We start from the raw sequence: 22,839 nt of genomic DNA on the forward strand, positions 1-22,839 counted from the left end.
CGACACCATTGTCTGTCGGGTTCACTCTAGTTCCAGGACTGGGACAATGAACGGTAGATCGTCGAGTATTGCCGCTGTTTCCTGACTGTGTACGACATTCTCTGGAATGACTTTGTATGGCGCGCTGAGTTGTTCGTGCTTTTACACAATAATCGGTTCTCACCTTTTGTTATCGACCCACGCCCGTTCTCTCTGACAAGCAATGACATTTGTGAAACATTTGTCTTCCCCGGAACAACGGCCGATCGGAATCGTGATCTGCTTAATTCTGTTTGCGGAAGCGCGCGAGATGAGAGACGAGCAGGGTACGGCGTAATTGCGCAGCATTTAAAGAGTACTTTTTTGCCGTCTACATTAATTTGGTGGGCACTGGCTAGACTGAGACGGGGCCTGCCCACTGCGTCGAACGGGCCTGGCGTTGGTAGAGCGGCGTAGATCAATGACGATCGGAGCAAAGGCAAAAACAGATCGAGAAAGCCAGACCAAGACAGACACGGGACGGCGGGACGATTTGATATTACGCCGAAACTCTCCCTTTTCTTGGGCTGGGTCTTGTCCGGCGGTATTTTGGTACGTTGGTTAGGCATTTGTTCAATTTCGTTGTTTACTATTTCGTTGTTTGCTTTTTCTCCTCTCTGCCCCCGCCGTTTTGCAATGTCCACTGGCGATGATGCATGGTCCTTTGTTTTTACGCGCCCATCTTCCTCCATTTTCCTTCCGCTGGACCGCCGAGAAACCCAGCCGGCATTAAACGAACAGGAGAAAAAAACTTGATGTATGAGATAAGAATAAAGAAATAACAAATAACAAATAAGAAAACCAAACAAGGGCAGTACAAAATACGACGTAAAACTCCTTTCGCCTCTCTTTTCCTAGTTGAGGTGTTATACGGTTTCTGCAAGCTGGACAAGCTGGACAACCGGAAACGAATGCAACAAGGCCGAACCCCAACCCTGGCCGCTGTCTTGCTGCACAAATGTCCGATCGATAGAGTTTATCTTTGTCTCAAAGGCCTAAAAACATGCGCGCAGTATGGCGCCGTTTTTGGAGATGAACTTGCCTTTTTGATTTTTTTTTCTTCTTTAGGTTATTCCCATTTTACTTTCTTTTCTTTACCAGGTGTCGCCGTCCTCTTCATTTACCTTCAGCCGCTCCAACGCGAGAAATGCAACCTTGTGAACTGCAGCTCAGGTCGATGCCATGGAAGACGCAAGACTGTGTGGATGGCTTCAGTGCTCGTGTTTTCGTGTTTTCTCATTCCTTTGCATTTTTTTTTGCTTCTTATTTCTCGGCAGTAATTCGTACATGCACATAGGCCTTTCCAACAGGTCTAGCGAACGGAGTACCTTTGCAGGATACACTAAGGAGTTAAAAAGAGGCAGCCCGTTGGCGCACTAACATGACGGATGGGACGGCCATGCCGTGCAGCAACGATGAAGGCCCTAGCCTTTTGCATATGTCTGGAGCAATACCACATGAAATCCTACCACCCGCATCTTGCGGCCCGGAAACCAGAGAGACGAAAGGCAAGCCTGCAAGGTAACATGTGCAAGATACAAAATTGAATAGCCACATATAAGGCCCGAGATGACGAGACAAAACCCGCCTTCGTGCGACTTCGGGAGAGGTTTTAAGTTTGTCCTTCAAAGCTGGCACTCGGTCATGATTTAGTAAGTTCAGAACCTGTTATGTTGGCCTTTTTCTCACAGTTTATTTTCTGGGCTACGAACGCTGTAAGTTCATTGGCCACTTGGCCAATTTGGCCTGTCAAGTTGGTTTACTTTCTGCTCCTTCTGGCGTCTCCGTTTTCCTCCGTTTCCATCGATGTACTCTGTAATTTGCTCTGTAAGACAGTACTCTGTATTTTTTACTCCGTTTTTTAATCTCCATTCGTCCCTCACAAGGACAGGGCTGCGGCGGACGGCCGATGGCAGCACGGAGATGCATCCAGCCCTTGCTTACCGACAATGAAGAAGATGCAGAAATTCATATTGCATGTGCCCGGTATTTCATGAAATGAACAAAAAAAATAACGTCAAATCAAATGAATAAAATAAAAAAACCTTCGGCCATGGCCTCGGGACTACAGCCTCCAAACGGCCTGTTCCCTGCCGACACAACAACCAGTCAACCAGTCCAGCCACTGAGTACATCGTCTTCCACCTCGTAAAGGCATCGCCCGTTTGGCAGACCGACAGGATGGACATGGAAGAGAAGGCCGAGACGGACGACACGTGCACAGTGTATGACTGTTGGACGTACGAAATCCGTACACTACTACGAAGTAGTCGTACTCTGAACTCTGTGTCTGACACATAGATATGTTGGCGGTTGCCATTGATGGCGCCGTTATGCAGACGTTGCCTGAACTGACCACAAGACATGCTGAGTAGATGGATCGGTTTGACCAGAACGGCTTGCCCTTCTGCCTTGCGTTCGTAGGGCAGCCCCCTCCTTGGGATCTTGCGTGCTGCATCATCTGCCGTTTGATATCCGTTGACTTCTTTGCCTACGATGTACTTCGATTTGCTGGCCCATCCACCCGGATCAGAAATGAACGTCGCATCCCAGAATACCAAGAACACCAAGCATACACAAGTACTCCGTATTCAGACCTCACAAGGTCGTCCCGCTACGCCTGCCGGGGGCAGAATGCCTTGCTATCAATTTGGGCTGCAGAGGACAGCTGAATGATGGACGTTTTCTCGGTTGTTCTCGCTGCCATGGCGCTACGCTAGGCACTACAGGGGGAACAGCCCGCTGGGACTGCTGGGACCTAGCGCTCGTTCTTCGTTGTTTCTACGCCAATCCGCCGAAAACCCCATCTTGCTCATCCCTAGCCCCTAGCTCCTGCCTGCTTGTTCACTCCCCTCCGCTGATCGCATACCCACCCTAGTTCCGTCCATGACTCTTGTCCACGCCCCCCCCCCCCTTCCCCCGTGTCTCTTCCGCTTTGCGCCTGCTGTCTCTGGAATTCTTTTCTTCTTTCCTTTTTGGCCCTGTTCATACCCGCCCCAAGGCCTGGGCCCTGTCCACTATTCACGTTCACTGGCCCACACCTCTTCCCACACACACTGGGAGTTACGTCGTACTTTATTTACTTTACACCCCCCCCCCCCAACGAACGGTCTGGGTTGATACGCACCACTAGCTGCCCTGTGCATTTTGGCCCAAAGCTTCTTTATTCCGTAGCCAGCCCGCCCTCTCGCAGTCACTAATCCACTGCTGTGCACACACATTACGACAAACTACATCACTCACTCCCTGGTTCCTTCCTTGTGTTTGGATCTGAAAACGACCAAAGTCCATCTCGCTCTGTCGTGCCTTCCCCATAAAAACCTTAATAACATCTGCCCCCTCCCACCTGCCTGTCGTTCTTACTCGCTCCTTCCTTATTCCCTCTTCTCATTTCTCACCTTTTACCATACCCACCAACATCTTTCTTTATATTCCGTATTTATCTCCTCCCCCTCCTCACAATTTCTGTCAACTTCCTCTTTTCTCTCTCTCTTGTTATTTTGTATCTGTTTACAACACATTACAACATACAACCTCGACAACATATCAAGTTATCCATCGTCGACAACAACGGTCAGCAACTCCCCCGTTGTAGCTATTTCTTATTTTTGTCACCGCCTCCCTCTCTCTCTCTCTCTCCCACTCCTCTCTCCTCACACGACCGCCAACATGTCGAGACTCGCAAGAAGAGGGCAGGACGTCATAAAGGGCTCGTGGTCCGAGGCCGAGGACAACCAGCTCCGCCACCTCGTCGAAGCCTGCACATGCAACTGGTCCGCCATTTCTCAAATCATGCACGGCCGCTCCGCCAAGCAGTGCCGCGAACGCTGGGTTCAGAATTTGCGTCCCGACATCGACCACGGCCCCATGACTCCACCCGAGTGCGCCTTCATCACCGCCTGGGTCGACAAGATCGGCCAGAAATGGGCTGAAATCGCCCGACGCCTCCACGACGAGGGCATCGGCAACCGCAGCGACAACGCGGTCAAGAACTGGTACAACGGTACCCGCAACCGTCAGGTTAGTGAAGACGACGATGACGACCGATGACGGCTGTGACAACAATTTGCAGTGTTTCTCGAACGACTGTAACAGTGTAACTAACCCGTCCAGAAGCGCACCGCTGCTCGCCAGCAACGGCAGTCCTCGACACGAGGCCGCGCGGTGCCTCCGGCACCACTGAACTTGAGCCAGCCGCAGCGTGAGCTGCCTCCGCCCGTAAACGGCCAGGCTACGCCCACGACACCCGTCAACGGCGACTACGGCTACGCCGCTCACGCCTCTCACGCCTCCCACACTTCTCACCACTACTCGGCGTACCCCCGCCATGCCGCCCATGACCGCAGCCCCTCCGCCGGTCCCCAGCTACCGCCACTGCAGGACGCCCTTGCCCGTGACCGCAGCCACGACTGCTCCTGGCCGAACCCGTACTATCAGCAGCCGCCAATGGCCTTGCACAGCAGCACCAACGCCCCGTTCTCGCACTCGCACTTTCAGCAGCAGCAGCAGCAGCAGCAGCGTTTCTCGGACCGCCGCAACTCCGCCTACACCACCGTTGGCTCGCCCCGCAGCGACGCCACCGAGCACCACTACGTCCCGTCGCTGATTTCGGATGCTGGGTCGCCCCCGTCCGCCCGCGAGTCGCCCACGCACGCACCCGCTTCGCCCAACTCGGCCATCCCGCCCATGTCGACTCTGCCCGCACCCAACGCCATAGCCGAGAAGGAAATGGCCGCCCACAATCTCCACAGCCTCCGCTACCGCCGGTCTTCGTCATCCATGGTTCGCTCCTGGAGCAGCCGCTCGGACGAGCAGTACCAGTACCTGCCGCTCCCGCAGCCGCAGATCCAGAAGCCGCGCTTGCCGCCGCCTGTCCCCATGGAGCCGTCCGTCTTGCCTGGTCGGCCCAGCAGCAGCGGACGTGCCATGGACCTGAACAGCATGCTCAACCTCTAGGCGAGGCACAGCAGACGACAGGAAAAAACGGAAACTTGAAACGATGAAAACAGTCGTGCGCCTTGTTATCCAACGTCTATGGTACCTGGACGTCCTTTGCCAGGCCTTTCTACCTTGTCTTTTTTATTTCCACCCGTTTTTACTTTTCTTGTACACTTTTACTACTTATACCTTTATATTTTCCCCTCGATCCTATTTTTGGTTTTTCTCATGGATTCCCGGGGGTGGACGGACCCATTCACATATACCCGTGGTCAAGGTCATGACCACTATACACTTTTTGGTTTTGGGGTCTTGGGGTGATTTTTGGTGGTCTTTCCTTTTCACGAGAGCTTCATGGCGTTTTGGTTTTGCTTTTTGTCGTGCCTTTCAATCGAGTTTGTCAACCGAGTTGAGCTGCTTTGCGGGAAAACCAGAATTGGGAAGCACATACAACAGGATGGTTTTCGGGGGTCAAAACGGGGGGGTACGAGAGGCATGTACAGCATTCGGATGGGATGGACACCACCCACACACAGCCGGCGTTTGTCAAGGGAAAATTCGTTTTACGTTTCCCTCTTTTTTGGAAATATACTCTTGGAATATATTTTGCTTGCCGCTTTTGAACATTTTGACATCCCTTTGAAGTCTTGTGAGCTTTTTGAATTTAATCTTTGGCTCCTTTGTGAATGTTCCTCCTGTTCCGTTGGTAACGGTTTAGTAATTTAACAGTTTAGACGAAATCGATGACTATCGTTCGAACTTGTCTCTCCCTCGACAAAAAGCAATCGAGATTGCTTTTCATTCCTTCCCGCACTACCGTTTCCTCCTTTTTAACAATGCGGAGACGATGATCGCCCTGGACTGATCTGACTTGTACCTGTCGCTCATCTGGTTGCGGTAGTGAGTAGCCTTTCTTTATTGAACCGATCTACAACGGACACACGAACACCGTCAGTCAGCTAACAGTGTCTGTTTCCCAATGGCAGTAGGCCGGTCCGTGTTTTTTTTTACTTTTCTTTTTCTCCCTACGCCTACATTCTCCATGCTTTTACAGCCGTACTTTTCTTTTCGAACATGTCTCAAATCTCTCGCCTGTCTTGGCCCCTCTTGCAATTCCCTTCGGCGAAGAGATAGATGAATTCAAAACAAAACCAAGGGCAAGACAGCGCCATTGCATGTGTGCAATACTCCGTTTTTCGTACACATACGCAGTAACATGTCGTACTACGCACTACATTGACGGGCGCGGATCTCTGGATTCTTGGTGGCCGCATCGGGTTCGTTTGTCTGTCTCTCCGACCCCACAGATGATGGTTCAATGATGGCAATCCTGTTGTTCAGCTGTTTTTGCCGTTTTTGTTGTTCTGTCTGTTGTCCTCTTGTTTCTTCGTTTCTTATTTTTCATTCCTATTACCTTTATTTCCTTTTTCTTTTCTTTTTCGTACAGCAAAGGCTGAATCATCTCAAGTCACCTTGCACTTTCTCCCTTGCCGTTTCATTGTTTTGCAAGCGGGCCTTTTTCGCGTCGAATCTTCATTTCGCTCCCTTCAAGTGAGCTGTATGTTGTCCTTCGTATGTCGTACTGCGAGTTGTTTGGCGCTCCCGACGACGGCGATTCTCCGTATCGAGTAAAGCGCGCTAGAGATCCCATCCCAAAGGATGCTCTTTCCCTCCCGTGAAAGCCCATTCGCCCATTTGCCCATAACTGCCCCATTTGGCACAGGATATTTTGGGTGTGGAAGGAGTGCACATAATTCCGGTTCTTGGATAGTATGTACGCCATACATACCGCTAAGTTCTGGGTGGTCCCCTCTGGCTGTTAGCGGGTGATGCTCGTCCCGATGGCAAGGATGCGCTGTAGGTGGGTCCCCCGGCTGCCAGCATCACTGTTTTTGTTTCTCGTAGGGACACCCCTCGCGCCGTTTCTCGTGATCACTTGTCACTTGTGTAAATGCATAAGGCAGCCGCGAAGCCCCGAATGATGCATACACTGCATATCGTCATTTGTCGCACATTGCTTCTTCTTTTTTTTCTCTGTTTTTTTTTCTTGGTCTCACTCGAATTCTCTGCACTGCTGCTATTGTTGCCGTGACCATCAACCCGTCCACTCCCACCCGGTTCCCAATATGTTTTCGACTTTCTGGTTTTGTTTTCCCGTTACTTTGGTTTTGACGTTGTTCATCTTCTTTCTCCCGCCCCTACATGTACGTTGCTCCCGTTCACCTCGCATCTCTCCTACTTTCAGACTCTTCGACTTCAAAAAGTTCATGACCACACCACCTCTCTCACACACCCCGGTTGATTCCCCGCTAGACAAGGATGTTTCGAACGGCCAGTGCTTGCTGCCCCACACTGTTCGCCGACCTCGCGAACGGGCGCAATAACTGAGAAAAGCTGAAAGGTGGAGTGGGGTCCCTAAGGGTTCAGGACAAGGATGGCCGAGGAGGACAAGGATGGCCTTGAAGAGTTTCTCGGCGTTGGGCTGTTCGACAGGGGTCGATCTGTGCTGATGTGCCCAGCCGTTTCACGCCCCCCTCCCCCCCTCCCCTCCACCCCCCCAAACCCCCCTGTCGCTCGTTTGCCTCTTGTTTAGCCTTCTTTTTCGTTTCTTGGGAACCAGTGAGAGCAGAGGACCGTATGCAGCAATCGGGGTCGCAATGTGCGGAGGACGGCTGAGGAGTGAAAAAAGTATTGAAGCACCAGTGCGATTCACCGCCAGCTTTGGGGCATGCTTTGGGGCACCAAAAACAAAGGAACAACAGACGAAACGTGAAAAAGCAGAAAGCCGAGGAGCATTGCACAACAGGCTGAACGCGGGCTATCCATTTCTTCGGGACTGGACGCTCGGGAACTCTGACTTGTGGCTGTCGGTGTGCGAATAAAGTATACGACCAAAAACCGGTCAGCGTCCCCAGTCGCACAACATGATCACACAACAGCACCAAACAGCACGGGTTACTCCCGGCTTGCTTTGAGGTTGTGCAAGGCTCCGACCATTTGGCTGCGTGTCTTTGTGTTGTCCCACCTTTGTTTCTTTCTTTCTACGCTGCCCGACGTGGCACTACATATCGGGGCCGCAAGTGTCTTTTCTCCTGCTCTTTCCTTTGTGATTGTGTCTCCGGTATTGTGTGGTTGTATCTTACTTGGCCTGTGGCCTGTGCTCTGTGGTGACCGTTTTCCATTGTACCAAGTGCTTACGGGGGGGGCACAGAGTATTCTGTAGGTGGTGTGCCATGGATTGTTGGCGACTTGGAGAGGCTGTTTTTATACATGCTGTCCTTGTCTCTTTGACAATCGTCCACAACACGTACTCACAGCATTGTCCGTAGTATACGGAAATGGAGCACATGTACATGTACAACAAGGCCTTGGAAGACAATGCACGACGGCACATGCACACGGTGAACGGAATTTTCCGTTGATGCCTTGTTAAGGTGCAGGCAAAAAGGCAAAAGGCGTCGTCTGGCGCATGTTCGAACATGGCGACGCAATTACGCCGTCCAGACAACTCCTATGCATCCGGCTCGTACCCAGAGCCAATGCCTTTCTCGGCTCTCTTGCACTCGGCTGTTTCTTCCTTGTCTTTGCCAGTGCCTCGTCGATTGTCTTGACTGTACAAAATATCCCGCACACACGTCCAAGTCCAAAACATCTCCTTAATCTATTCTCGCCACTCGGTCTGTCTCTGGCCCCAATTGACGTATCCCACGGACATGGCAACTGGCCCTGTCCTGTCGGTATAGGACGTAGGACAAGGAATGTAGGACACGGGAGACCGTGTGATTTGTGTGACGGCGGGAAGAGAAAGCGAAGCCATACGGACCACTGGGGCGACTATGAACGACGCACGCTGTATGGACATACGTCAATTGCCCGTGGTGGCCGTACGGCGTGCATGTTTTGTACCCGTCCACATATACCGTATAGTCATCACGATCCTACCCGTGGGCAACACCCGAGATCGAGAACACGACGTATGTGCGCCAATTGCCGACAAGGCGGGGGCCGGAGCCGCACGTACATTGTATTGGTTTGGTAGATTCCAGACTGTTAGACTTGCTTTGTGTGATTGGCACCGGTTGGGTCAAGGATTGTCTCTTCAATTTTGTTTCTCCGGAACCAGTTACTGTTTTGTGGACTGGCGCGATCAGTTCCCCTCTTTGTAAGGCAGCCAATTCCCATTTTCCGTTTTCCGTATCGTCTTTTTCTTCTTTTTCTTCTTTTCGTGTTCCAGGAGACACAATGGAAAAAGAACCGCCGAGCAAAGCCAGCTGAAGACAGGGAACGGGGATTCTTGGAGACTGGGCCTAAGAGACCAAAAACGACGGTGATCTTTGGGGCGATCCGCTACTTCTACGATGTATGTACGCCTGCAAACCACCTTACTTGTTTGCCTTCTCATTGAAATGTCATCCGTCAACATTCAAACGGCGGATCGACAAAGTGGACAAAACCGAGCTGGGTGCCGTTTGATTTACATTCCATTTACACACGGTGTGTCGTTTCTACACGTACACCCGTTGACCCGTTGCGATCTTGTGATCTTCAGAGACATTTACTACTTAGTTCCTCCATATGCCAACTTTATTCCAGAGGACCTCTCAGCACCGGGGATTCCGAAAAGAGAAACAAAAGGTAGATCGTGTCCTGACGATCGACGACATCTTTGCTAGACAAGTCTCAGTCCGCTTTTTCCTTTGCTGGTAGGACGAATGCTGACAAACAGACTACTGAGCAGACTGACTGCAGTACGGAGTACACCACAGCCTCAAACCTACACAAAACCCAGCGGCAAAGCAACGCCCGTTGAATACTGCGACGTGCTACTGCACGACAGTGAATGGCGCTTGTCGACGGAGAAGAATGCCGTCAAATTTCTCCTGCCTATGACATTTGGCCCTGATAAGCGAGATGACCTGACCTGCGATCGTGAGATAGTAGCCGCAAAAAGGGGGGAGAGGGGGCGAGAAAAGAGGACAAAGAGGTAAAGACGAGAGGAGGCGGATGAACGAGAGGGAGAGGATTGTCGATATCAATAGCTAGACTCCTCTTCTTCGGCGAAAGGCTGGACTGGCTTATTCGACACTGCGACGCATGCGAACGGGGTCCAGAACGGGGCAATATGGCATACACCGAAGTGCACCTGCACATCATAACTTTGTCATCCAAGACAAACCAGTTCTTTTAACTTTTCCGGGAACACAATTACGATGGTCCAAGAGCCGGCCCCCTATCCCATCTCCATTTCAAAAGTCGTTGAACCAACACCCTCCCGGCGTGTTCGAAGTATCAAGGGCGAATTCGTTGTTCTGAGAAAGCCGTTTTTCTCTTTTACAACGACGAGGTCAGCCGTAGATATAGTCACGCTGCCCGTTGGCTCCAGCTCCAAGGGCTGCCGAAGGCGAGACAGAACATAATGTCTCCTGATCTCTTGATCTGAACTTCATGGCCTCGTACTAACTAATACAAGAAGTATTGGGCGCGAACGATGTTAACGATGCTGGCCTGCCTCGGGGCTGTGAATGGACCAAACGGGTGAAACGCGACGAAGCACAAACATGTTGCTCACTAAGTAGGGATGCCTAGGTCGGGGATGCTCTGTTGGATTTGCGGAGGAGAGCCGGGAAACAGCCGGGCCTAACGAAGCTTGCTGGCTTCATACCCATCTAAGCTGATTTTTGCCTTCGGCCGGTGCTATCCGTGCTCCCAACGGTCACCAAGCGCCCGGATGGCGGCCTTCCGAACTTCTTGCAGTCTTCGATAATATGGGCACATGGCCAAATAATTCTCCATGGGCATTCATTCGAGGCAAAAGCTAAAATGCTACTGCGGAGAAGAAGGCGTTGTTTCCCCATTCGTGCCACGGCCTGTCTGTTGGTACTTAAGTCATGGAAATGCGAGCTAGAAAGAACTCGCTCGCTCAACAGGCTGTTGCACAAATTTACCGCCAGAATCAAACGCGCTATTGTCGGTTGCAACAATAGTCTCAGTGAAGCTGGTAGAGTCTCCTGCTACCAGTTGTGTCGTGAGTTCAATTCCCTGGGCGTTCGTAATGTGCTGCTGAAGGCCCTGTCCAGCAGCGGCGTGCTCTGGTGGTTCTGCGTGCCCTGCCTGTCCTCTTGATCCTGCCTGCTCGGATTGGTCCAGAAATGCTGGTCCTTCGTTGCCTCCGTTTTGAGCTTCATCCTCACCGTTCGCACTGTGTGATGAAGACCGAGCCTTGTTGTACTCATACATGACCAGGTCCTCGTCCGAGCTTGAGGTCGAGGACGACGAGCCGCTCGACACTGGGAGCGCATTGGAGGCTGCCACAGTATATGCTTCGACCCTTTGCCTTTGATCGCTTACGGAGGTTGCTCTTTCGATGGGCACAGCGCCATCTCCTGTTCTGTTCGGCTTCGTAGCCATCCTTTTCTTCTTCTTGCTTGTCTCGTGGCTGCGAACATCCGCAGTTCTCCGACCTGACTCGTTCCGATGGGATTTTTTTGTGATCGTGTCGATTGCTTTTTGGTTGAATCCCGGTAGATCATTCTGCGCAGCCAGCATGCCTCCTGCGCCTGGCCTATGCCGGCGAGACTGTCGGCTGCAATGATTGAGCCTTTCTTTCGCCACGGCACGTAAAACCTCGTCACTTATGAGTTTATCGTGGTCATTGTCGATGAGCGCTGGAAGTGACCGACCCTTGCCTGTTGTTACGCCGCTGGTTAGAATAAAAAAGCGAAGCTCGCAGACGCAGTGATGTGAAATACGCACCAAATACATCAATCTTTTCCACTGGAGACGGAGACAAAGTCAAGGGTTTTGCTCTGGATGACGAGACCGCAATTGATTCTTTGACACGGTCATGAAAAGAGGCTGATATCGAGTCATCCGGAGCCGGGACATCGAGCGTACTTTGCTCGGCCCCATGCGATGTATCGCGTCTTCCGTCCGCGCCTCGTGCTTGTTCCGCCACACCTGCCACTGCGAGGGAGTATCGTAGGCGTCGTATCTCAGCTGTAAAATGCTCTTCACGAGCGGCCCACTCCTTGCTGAGATCTGCGAACAGGTCCAGATCCCGCTCCTGAGCCTCGCGGGCTTCATCCAGTCGAGTTTTGGTCATGTCTAGGGTGTATTGCATATCTTGAAAGCCTTCAATGGCCTGTGTAATGTGGCTCCGGTAGCGTCCCGGGATTGGGTGGTCCAGGTTGACCATTTTCGGGGAAGGAAGAGGAGGCAAATCTGGCCGTCGTTTGGATGACAGTGCCTGAGCTGATTGCCAATCCATCTTTGGGATTGTGGGCACAGTCTCGTTCGACATGGAGGCCAGATGCAGAGACTCAATAATCTGCTTAAACGAGGGCCGATGCCAGGTGAGATCGGACTCGTTTACGAGACGAGAGAGCTTGGCATCGGCCTCACGATCCCATTGTTTCCAGTCATGCTGCTTGGCTGCGTGGGCTGCTCTTGGAGGCGCTTTTGGACTGGACTCTGCTGCCGATGTGTTGTGTTGGCCGCCAGCCTCGGTGACCCGATCTCGGTCGGGTTCATGACCGTCACTCTTGTTGCTGGCTGCTCTTGAGCTGACGCGTCTGCCAAGGACACCAAACTCAAACCATGGCTTCCCCGACGGTGCTGTTTCACGGGGACTCTGTGGATTCGGCGTCCACGATTGATCATCTCCATCCTCTCGTTTCCTTGCCTGTGATGCACAAGTACCGCTTGTGCTGGAGCCAAAGCTGCTGTTGCTTCGCAGATTGAGAAAGCTGGACGCCCTAAAGAGTGCACGGGGCCGGCTGGCTCGATGGGCACCGATGGCCTCCGCAGCGATGGGCGATCTCGGCGACAGCGAGGCCTGTCTGCTGCTTACTATCGCCCGGGCCTTGGCTTGTACGGTTGCTTGTTTTGCGTCTCCTATGTAGGGCTGATCCGTTCCATCATAAATGGGCGAGGTCGGTGGACGGGAGAGCAGCGATGGAAGAAGAGCCGAGCGCTCACCTGGATGGCCCTCGAACGAGTGCAAGTGTTCTCTCGGTTCTGCCACCCGCCTCGTCGCAAAGGACCGTCTCTCCAATCGTGTCTCCTGCGTAGACGATGATACATCTGATGGACTATTTATCCCGGGTGCTGTGTTCTCGTTACGGTTAGCACTCGATCCTCCGAAGCTTAAACGACGTCCTAGATCCGACATCATGAAGGCAGATGGGCTGATTGGGTTTGCTTGTAAAATTATTCGGTCGTGAGCTCAGTTGTTTGAAAACCATCGCGAGCAATCGCGATACAACACGAAAAGGATGAAACACGATACTGGTTACGAAAAAGAAAGCTGCAAGATCAACAACAAATGCGGCGGACAATAGGCAAGATAGGAAATCGCGATGGTCGCGCCTTCCCCTTTCATCATCAAAGTGTCTACAGCAACGGAATGCGGTCGGGAAGGAGCTACCATGAAATCTGTTTGGCAGTTCCTGCGTTACAAAAGAGTGCACGATAATATTGATCAAAGTACGTCAATAATAAGACATCAGATACCCGTTCATTGTCGAGAGTTGTCCTGTTGTTTTGAAGGTTATGTTGAAAATACAATCGCTGTTTTTTATTATTCTGTTTGCTGTTGTCCTCCATTTGCCCAAAAGTAACTTGATCCGAATATCCCTACGCAACGCCTCACCCACTTTTTTTGTTGCAAGAAAAAAAAAAACCGATAGAAGCCATTAGCAAAGTAATGGCCATATTGGCTTCAATGGAACATGTCCTCGGCCCTCTGCCGTGGCCGCTGGATACGGCTGGCCAGGCTGTTGTCAAAGACCTCCTTGCCAGCATTGCGACCCCGAACACCACCGCCGTTGCCGTCGCCGCTGCTCAATTTGTTTGGAAACAGCTCGCGAGCCGAGGCGACACCTTTTATACTGATGCCCTGCTGGTTGTTGCTGCCGGCGAGACCACGGATGTTGAACGTGCTGCTGGACGACGCGTCGGAGGGCCGCGTGATGCGATCTGTGAAAGGGTTAGCCGGATTGTCAGACTACTTTCTCACACGGGGGTGCAGACACTGGTGCTGCTACCCTTGTCGGCCTCGTTTGGCCTTGTGGAATGCAGAACTACCAGGGCAGCAATACTGTCGCTGTCACGGTCGCCGTCACTGTCGCCATTGGGCCGACTTCTTTCGTCGCCATGGCATGCACCATCATAAGAGAATACCGACATACCGCTTAGCCGATTCGTCACTGCGCTTGTGTCGTCAAACCGGTCCATATGCGCTGAGCTGCGTGATTCGCCCGGGAACAGCACGCGCGAGCTGTTGCCATTGCCGTTGCTGTTGTCGCCTTTGGATGTTGACAGGCGGTCCTTGATCGAGCGTGCCTTGTCGCGGTTGCGTGCAGCGGCAGCCGAGTCTGCCTCGGCCCGCTCGTCGGCCAACCGGCCATCGTAGTCGTCGTCGTCCGCGCCGGCCTCGTCGTAGTAAAATCCGCCGCCGTCGTCCCGCCGCGGCGATGCCGACCGGTCGCGCAGCCGGCCCCGCTCCCGCTCCCGCTCCCGCCCACGATCACGATCTCTACCACGGCCATCCGACTCCACACCCAGCTTCTCCGGGAAGAGCTCCTTGCCGCGGGCGGTACCGCCCACTGGGAACAATTCCTTATCCTTGTTGTTGCTGCGACGCGACCGGGACCGAGAGCGCGACCACGACCGCGGCGTCCTCCGCCGCGTGCGCGAGTCGTAGGACCGTGACCGCCGGCGGGCACGACGCGAGGGTTCGTCGTCATCGTACAGGTTCACGTCAAATGAGTTGTTGCGGATGTCGTTTTCGCGGTCGTCTTGGCGGTCGGAGCGGTAGGAGCGGTGCGACCGGTCGGAGCGGCCGCCGTCGCGCCGCCGGTTGGATTGCTGGTTCCGCCGGCGCTCTTCGGGGTCGTATTCGGGATGCAGGAGGTAGAAGCGGCTGCGCAGCGCGGCGCCGCTCTGCTTCTTGTCGGAGGCGAGCGCGAAGCGGACCGACAGACCGCCCGAGACGTCGTCGGGCTTTGCAGAGTAGGTCTTGGCCGGCAGCAGCTCGCCCAGCGGCAGCTGGCTCACGTCGTCAATCTGGACACTGGAGAGGGCGGCGAGGGCCGTGGCCGCGGCAGCCTCCGAGGAAAACAAGAGGTTGGCAGACGTATCGTCGATCCACTCGATGCGCTCAAAAGGGCCCTTGCTACCGCCATTGCCGGTGTAGTGTTCGGCGACATAGGCCTTGATGTCGTCGGGATTCAGGGCGTCCAGTCCGCGGATGTGGACTTTTGTGGGGACGAGTGTTGTGGCGTCGGCTGCTGCTGCTGCTGCGTCGGCGGCTGTTGTCGCAGAGGCCTCGTTGATCTCGCCAGGCTCCTGGTTGTATGCGTCGTCCGCGTCGATTGCGAGGATGTCTTCCTGCGGTAGGACTTCCGGTGGCGCATCATTCTGGAACTGCCCCGCGGCATCTTCCATCTCAATGTCCAAGTCGTCCATGGCGACAAGTTTGTGTGTGATGCCCAGCTGTGTCGGCGCGGAGAGGTTGGAAGGGAGAAAGGGTGAAAGAATGGAAGAGATGGAAAGCTGGTCAGTTGCGCACGACTCCGGGGAAGAATACTGTGACGGGGGCGACCAAAGGTTAGCTGGCGCTGAGAAGAGACTGGCAAGACAGCAGGCAGAAATGTGCACAGGGCGTGATCGGGGGGAGCTGACGCTTCCCATGCGCGCTTGTCGAATACTCACTGGTAAGCGATGTCGAAGGTGACAAGAAGGGAGAGCGAAACAGACGACTCAATTCGGCTGGGGGGGGGGGGGGCGTGGGGGTGCGTGTCGATTGTCTGTCGCGATGCCCGCCGCGAAAAGCCGCGAAAAGCTACGCAATGTGAGAAGGCGAAAGAAACAAGGCGGAAAACAGCTGCAGTGTCATAAAGGGAGTTAGTTACAAGGCTGTGGCGCGCGGGGCCGGTCTTTTGCCTGGTGTTGTGTTCTGCTTGGATAGCTTTTTGCCTTTTTCTAGCTGTGCGTGTCGTTTGTGCCAATGGGAGCTGCGTATAAAAAGCGGGTCCACGGTGAGCCGCATCGCATCAACAGCGTTTGCGGGACGACATCGCAAAACTTTCGACCAACAGAACAGGTCACATGCAACTCTCGTAGGCTGCTCTAAGAGTGGTCAGACGTAGTAGCAATGGCACTCGTATCGTGTTGCTTGTAAACATGTTCGTACTGCCGAGTGTGCATTATTCTCAATCACTTGAATTAATGCTCCGAGCGAAGCAAACGGTATAGGAGAAAAAGGTAAATGTTGTCCAAATGGGGACCCGAGAAAGAAAAAAAGAGGTGTGTCCGCTTGGTCTCTTTCTGTTGCCAGAATTTGATTATGCTATGTCGGAGGGTAAACTGGACCGTTGCCACTTTTTGTCTTCCCAAATGAGACAAAACAACCCATAGATAACACCAAGTAAATAAACGCAGAAATATGAACGGGGGAAAATAGAAAGAAATAGAGAAGACCCAAAACCCCAAACACTAAGAGTATCAATAAAAAGAAAAGAGAAAGACATGAATTCGTGGCCGTTTTGCTCCGGGCAATGTTGCAGGAAAGCCGTATACATGATAATGACGCCTGTGGTCTCTCTATTCCACCGTGGAAAAGAGGCAAAGTGGACAAAGGAAATAGAAAAAGAAAAAGAAAGCAGTACATGATGAGCCTGATCTCCCAGGTCTAAAATCCAAAACGCTCTCAAGAGCCAATAAAAGAAACGCTTTCGTCAATTCCGGTCCAATGAATCGCGCCGCATGAGTGGAGGAGAACTCCGGTTTGCACCAAAAATAGAGATTTCCCATGGTAACAAGTCAAAAAAAGAAAGCATCGCAAAAACATCGCAGAAGCACAAGTTTTGTCGCTGGAAGGTGGAGCTAAAAGGCAACGTGAACGGCCTCAGAGGTAGATGTCCCCGCGCTCGCCGTTCGCCCACTTGCGCCACGCCTCGGTATAGGCATCTTCGAGGTCTCTCACCCATCGGCGAGTATCGAAGAGGCCGCACTCCCACTTGTGGTCCCAGAGCATCTTGCGGAGGTCGGCAAGACGACCCTCGCCTTCGCCATAGGTCCCAACACCGTTGGCGCAAGCGACTTGGCGGTAGGCCATGCCGCTGGCCAGTTTGATGGCCATCTTTTCGTACTGGTCGTCGTCCTCGGCAATCAACTCGGCTGCTGCTTGCTGTCCAGCGGCATCTTTGGGCAGCGCGCCCTTGAGGACTGATGCGCCAATGCGCGAGCACATCTTGTAATCATAGCGCGGCGAGGTCAAGAGAGGCGTGCTGGACCATAGCGCGTCGGCGGCTGTCGTGTGGGCATTGCACTCCGGCGTGTCAAGGAAGACATCACAGATACGGGCCCGGTTGATGTGCAGTGCCTTTGGCGCAACGTCGGTGAAGATGATGCGGTCTGCGACACTCTTGCCTGCCCATTTGAGCGCCGTCTTTCGGATGTTCGGCTCGCCCAGATCAGGGAACCTGAGCAGCCAAAGGACAGCGTTGGGCACGCCAGCGAGAATGCGCAGCCAGCTGCGGAACGTGGTCGGATCGATCTGGGGACATATTTGTTAGTACGACCCGTCGTCATTCTGCGTTAGATCCAGGGGTGAAAGGATAGAAAAGGGTAGAGCAGCAGAGAAAGTTGGAAGACATCACGTACCTTGTAGAGCTGGTTGAAGTTCCCGAGAATGATCGCATCGTCCGACAGACTGGGGAACATCTCCTTTCGCATCTTCCAACGCCGCTGCTTCTCGTCTTGCCACGTCACGGTACGCTCGCTGGCATCGGCAAATTGCTTGTGGTCACAACAGAAGAACGTGTCGCGGCAGTAGATAATGTTCTCGGCATAGATCCACTTCTCCGTATCGACGTCGGCCTCGTCACGGAACACATCGCCAACGCTAACATTGCCACGCCAGGGCCGCAGTGTGGACGGTGGGACTGCCGTGGTATCGGCAAGGAGGTAGTCGCACCATTCAGCGCCTAGCGTGCCGGCGAACCCCATAAAGGCCATCTGAATTGGCGCCGGCCGGGCCGCAAAAATCTCGTTCTTGGCACCACGGGTGTATCCGTTCAGATTGACCAGGATGTGGATGCCATCCTGGATGATCTGCTGGATCACGCGCTCTGGGGGCCAGTTGGTCACATCCCGGAAGACCGGCGAGTCGCGCTCAATCTTTTCCCGGTAGGGAGACTTGTCGCTCGGCGTAGTTGCGTAGCAAAACGCTTTGGCCCGAGTGGGATTATGAAACCCAAAGACGGACTGCATCAAGTGAGCCAGAGGATGGTTATTAAAGTCGGACGAGATGTAGCCGACGTTGAGCTGGGGCCGCGGAGGAGCTGGCGGTGGGTAGACCGTGCCGGAGAGCCACGGAGACCGCAGCGTGTTGCATGAGATTCGGAGGGCATTCCGCTGCGAGATAAGGCGAACTTCTTTGGCTGGTAGCGGGCAGGTGAAGGTGTGGAAGGGAAGCACGGTCGGAGCGCCCGGCACGGCAAGGCTCGCGGGTGGCCGAGGCCTCGAGTATCCATTGGGTGATTCTTTGCCGCGAATGTAACGATCGCAGTACCAGCGGTACATGACGACTCGCGTGGCTCGCTCGATTAGACGAAGCACACGCGAGCCCTCCCAGGGCTGGCCGGCCCACTTTTGCAGCTCAGCTGTGACATCAACGGCGTCACCCTTGACCGTTGTGTTTCGGTCCGCTGTGCCCATGGCCTCCTTCATTTGGCAGGCGAGCATGGCGACAGAGCTCTCGTGAAGGACACCGCGACCCCACAAGGAAGCCTCGTTGAGCTGGCGAGCCACAATGTCCACGACGCGTTTCATGAGACCACTGCCGCGGCCATATTGGCGGACATCTTGCAGCATCCCTTCATCGTCGACATGCCAGCGGTCGTAACGGCCACCGTAGAGCACCACACCGCCACGACCGGCCCAATCACAGACCGAATTGAGTGCTGTGGACAGACCACAGACGGCCTCGGTGAACTCTGGGTTGGCTGCGACAGCACGGCGATAGTACGCTATGGCTTCGCCGGAGCGACCTCGGTCCTTCACAGCATTGGCCAAGTTCGTGAGAGCAATATCGAATTTGCCGTCGCATGCCACAGCTTGCTCGTACATCTTGATAGCAAGATCCAACTGCCCGACATCCTTCAACAGGCTACCTAGGTTCGTGTGGAGATGCACGTGCTTTGGATCGAGCTGCAAGCCGTAGCTGTAGTAAGTGAAGGCCAGCGCTAGACTGCTATCCGGGGGAATGCCGGACGGGATGGCGTTGGGCGTAGTCGGTGTCGTACTGGCAGCAGTCGGTTGGTGTGAGTGTCTGCGTGCAATTTGAACTTGCTGTTGCTGCTGCTGCTGCTGTGGCTGTTGGGGTACATTCTGTATCTGTTTGATTTGTTTTTGCACATGTGCGGGCTTTGCGGCGGTCGTTTGCTGAATGCTGGCAAGAAGAATGCCGACATTGTTTGCTGTAGACGGGCTTTCCTGGATGGACATTGACAAATAGTATAGCGACAAGATGTCGCCGACTGCTGTTGACTGACCGTTTGAGCCCTGAGCTAGGCAGCCGTTACTTGCCATGCCGTCCTGTAGAATTTTGGCCATGGACAGTAGGGCATTGCTCGTGGCCGTCAAGGCAGCCTTTTTGTGCTGATAGCCCAAAACGTAACGCAATCCTGGTAACTGGCCGTTGGTGTATGGAAATGTTCGCCGAGCCGTGAGTTTGGCCACTTCGGGAGCCAGAAGGGGAGGGCCGGATGATGGTCGGGAGAAGTACGACCGAGGGCTAGATTGAGGTGCTTCGGGCGAGAGGGCGGTGCGAATTCGCTGGATCAGGTTCTGGATACTGCGGAAATGGCGGCCGACGCCAACCAGCACACACTCTTCGTAGGCTTCCGACGCAGCAACCATCTCCTTCATTAAGTAGAGGCTGTTAGCCTTGGCGTGGAGAAGACCCAGCATACGACCAGTGTCATGGCCAGGGATGGCGTAGCCGCAGGAGCCAAAGCCAGCCTGCGATGTGTCAGGACTCGACGTATCCTTGGACACCATCGGAATGTCTTCAGATGCTGTTTCGGACGAGTCGCCCGGTCGAGCAGCAGACGGTGCCGCGTCAGGAGCGACGTCGTTTTCCAGGTCGGCCCGCTTTGCGGTTCCGCCCCCGGTCGAGGAATTATCGGCCGGGGTAGCAGCGCTGTGGTTTGGAAGACGTAGGGTGTTTTGTACATAGTTGACAATCTCCACGATCTCGCGGTGCCGGTGCTCCGTGGAGAGGATGCCGATGAGATGCTCAGAGGAGTCAAAATAGCTGGGCTTGGAGTGGATAGCACGCAGCCAGTATTTGATGGCCTCGTCGCGACGACCCATGCAGAAGAGGGTCGCGGCAATGTTGGACAACACTTCGACATGGGTCGGCTGCAGAGCGAAGACTCTCTTGAACCACTCAAAAGCTTGCTCGAAGTGCTCCAGAGCATAGTGGAGGCAAGCGCCGAGATTCATCCCTTCGACCCATTTCCAGCCACTTCCTTCACAAATTGTGGACAGGAGTGTGAGCACGTCCCTGGCTTGCAGAACCAGCGGCGCATGCATGTCAAACGCGTCCCTGCGATTTTGGGCGTTCCGGTCACCGTACGGTGTACGCATAGGGGACCGGAAGTTCTGCATCTGGTTCCCGCCCATCGCTGCTCTGGCCGCGGCAAACTGGTCTTGGCCGGCATTGTCGGATGCCAGACCTTGCGATTCGACTTGCTGTGCCTGTCTGTGCTTGAGCTGCAACTGCTTGAGCTGCTCTAGTCTGGAAACAGCTGCTGGCTTGGGTCGTGCATGGAGATTGGGAAGTGGCCGTCCATTGAATGACTTCTTTGTCTGTGAAAGATGCAAGACAAGATTGGCGTATGTGGCCTCGGCAAATTTCAAGGTCGCATCCTTAATGTGTGCCGGCATATCCGCCCCCATCGGCGGAGCCGAGCCCGGAGTCAACCCCACAGCATGCATCAAGTGGGGCAGGACGCCAGGTGGCCGAGTGTCGAGGTTTTCGAGGCTGATATGTTCCTGTCCGTGCATGCTGAGAGGGTGCATGTTCATGCCCGAGTGCCGTTGTGGGACGGACGAAGAAAGCTGGAACGCAGCTTGCTGTCCGGGCATGGCCGTTTGCTGCATACCATCATTGTTGAGGCCTGGTGGAGAAAACATGGGTTGGGCAGCAGATATAAACGCGCTGTCGCATGCAATGTTTTGCGGAACAAAGCCGTAGTTGCCGACGAGACCATTGTTATTGGTGGCGATGTTACCGTTCAGGCTGCCAGCACCCGTGTTGAGGTTACTCATGTTGGCGAACGGGAACATGTGTGCTTGCAGTTGCTGCTGTTGCAGCAGCTGCTGAAGATGCGGCTGATAACCCTGCAGCAGCACGCTGTCAGGCCAAAGGGATTGCCGGTCGAAGCTGGATGTGTTAAACGACGTCGGTCCGGGTGTTGGCTGATATGCCGGTGCAAAGACAGGCTGCATGGTGGGGTTGTTGATTGGGTTGAAGCCGCCATTGTTTGGAAGCTGCTGAGCGAACGACAGTCCTGGTTGTATCTGGGCGGCCTGATTGACCATTGCATTGTCGAAATTTGCTGACGCGGCGGTCGCAACGGCGGTGGCGAGTGGTGTTGTATTGTTCCCTACCAGAAACTGCCGACCAGCGACAGGCGCAGAAAGTTGTTGGATTTCCCCAGTCTGACCCAGGAAGGCTGCTGCTGCTGCTGGCGTCCGTGAGAAGCCCTGCTGCGATTGTACGTCCGGAGCCGATCCTGACTGTTGGACGAACGGTGTTGGGAATATGGCAGGCGTCGCGGGAAGAGCCAATTGCTTGGAAGGCGGAGGGCCGGTTGCGAGACCAACTGGAGAGCCGTCGTAGCCGGCATCGATCGTTCCGTTGGGCGTTTTTCGACGTAAATGGTGTTCCGGATCATGGTTGACGGTCAATGACGACGCAAACGGATGCCGATTCTGTCCGTGAAGCTGTGCATTCAGCAGCTGGCCTGGCTGTGCGTTGGTCGAGGGACTGGCGGGGTGCGAGCTTCGAATGGGAAAGGTCTGGGCAGGACCGGAGGGCCCTGCTTGCTGTCCTTGTTGTGACCGTACGGCGCGGCTCTGGGATAGGTACTGGTTGTGGGTTGGGAAAGGATGTTGCTGGTGTGTTTGCGGATGATGTTGGTGTTGGTGTTGCTGCTGGAGGTCGAGTTGCTGTTGGAGGGCGGCAAACTGTCCGGGTCGGAGGTGGGCGTGGAATGGCATCAGAGGTTCGAACCGTCGTCGAGACGGCACCGGCTGCTGGTGCATCTGAATAACCGGTTGCTCCATGGCGGCCGGGGGCAAAGACGACGTCGGGACGGGGAGAGGAAGAAGACGGCGGGAATGACTGAAGCCGGCGAGGGGTGCGGTAAATTTGCAACGCCTGCTGCCACTTTGGTGATAGCTGCGGCTGCCGTGGTCGTTATGGTCGTCAGTATGGTCGTCAGTATGGTCGTCAATATGGTCGTCAGTACAACAAATGTCTGTTCGTTTCGGCTCCGTGTCGTTTGCCGTTGATCGGCGCTGCCGCTTCCTGCGGCGCCGCGATCGCTATCGAGAGCCGAGCTCGACGTCGGTATCGGTCTCTCGAGACCCTAGCCGTAGAGGCTGGGATGGAGAAGTGAAAAAGGCAGAGACATAAGAAGTATGGACGTAATAGCAACGAAGCGTGGCGATGGATGGAGAAAAGAATGGAGGGGATGCGAGAGAGGATCCCTCGCGATCAACGGGAACCGAAACTCCGAGTCGACGAAACGATCAAAAACAAACGATGCGATGGGCGAGACAATTGAAGGGAAAGGGGCGAAAACG

The 22,839-nt window shown here is 54.1% G+C and overlaps 4 protein-coding genes across 4 annotated transcripts; 1 reads left to right on the forward strand and 3 right to left on the reverse strand.

The window, feature by feature from the left end:
* Window positions 1-3,687: 3,687 nt before the first annotated feature.
* Window positions 3,688-4,974, forward strand: SPSK_04319 (uncharacterized protein; the record flags this gene model as incomplete). The annotated part of the gene is made up of 2 exons (XM_016731127.1): window positions 3,688-4,038; window positions 4,132-4,974. 2 exons carry the CDS (start codon window positions 3,688-3,690, stop codon window positions 4,972-4,974), a joined length of 1,194 nt encoding a protein of 397 aa, XP_016585786.1.
* Window positions 4,975-10,857: 5,883 nt separating this feature from the next.
* On the reverse strand, window positions 10,858-13,126 carry SPSK_04035 (uncharacterized protein; the record flags this gene model as incomplete). The annotated part of the gene is made up of 2 exons (XM_016730848.1): window positions 10,858-11,642; window positions 11,710-13,126. 2 exons carry the CDS (start codon window positions 13,124-13,126, stop codon window positions 10,858-10,860), a joined length of 2,202 nt encoding a protein of 733 aa, XP_016585787.1.
* A 549-nt stretch (window positions 13,127-13,675) lies between these two features.
* SPSK_04163 (uncharacterized protein) lies at window positions 13,676-15,423 on the reverse strand (the record flags this gene model as incomplete). Its single annotated transcript, XM_016730974.1, has 2 exons — window positions 13,676-13,932; window positions 13,989-15,423. The coding sequence occupies 2 exons, from the start codon at window positions 15,421-15,423 to the stop codon at window positions 13,676-13,678; spliced, it is 1,692 nt and encodes a 563-aa protein (XP_016585788.1).
* Window positions 15,424-16,864: 1,441 nt separating this feature from the next.
* SPSK_03850 (uncharacterized protein) lies at window positions 16,865-22,317 on the reverse strand (the record flags this gene model as incomplete). The annotated part of the gene is made up of 2 exons (XM_016730665.1): window positions 16,865-17,515; window positions 17,623-22,317. The coding sequence occupies 2 exons, from the start codon at window positions 22,315-22,317 to the stop codon at window positions 16,865-16,867; spliced, it is 5,346 nt and encodes a 1,781-aa protein (XP_016585789.1).
* Between the last annotated feature and the right edge of the window lie 522 nt (window positions 22,318-22,839).

The sequence above is a fragment of the Sporothrix schenckii genome (assembly GCF_000961545.1).
Source record: "Sporothrix schenckii 1099-18 chromosome Unknown Cont47, whole genome shotgun sequence".
In the NCBI taxonomy this organism is placed as follows: Eukaryota; Fungi; Ascomycota; class Sordariomycetes; order Ophiostomatales; family Ophiostomataceae; genus Sporothrix; species Sporothrix schenckii.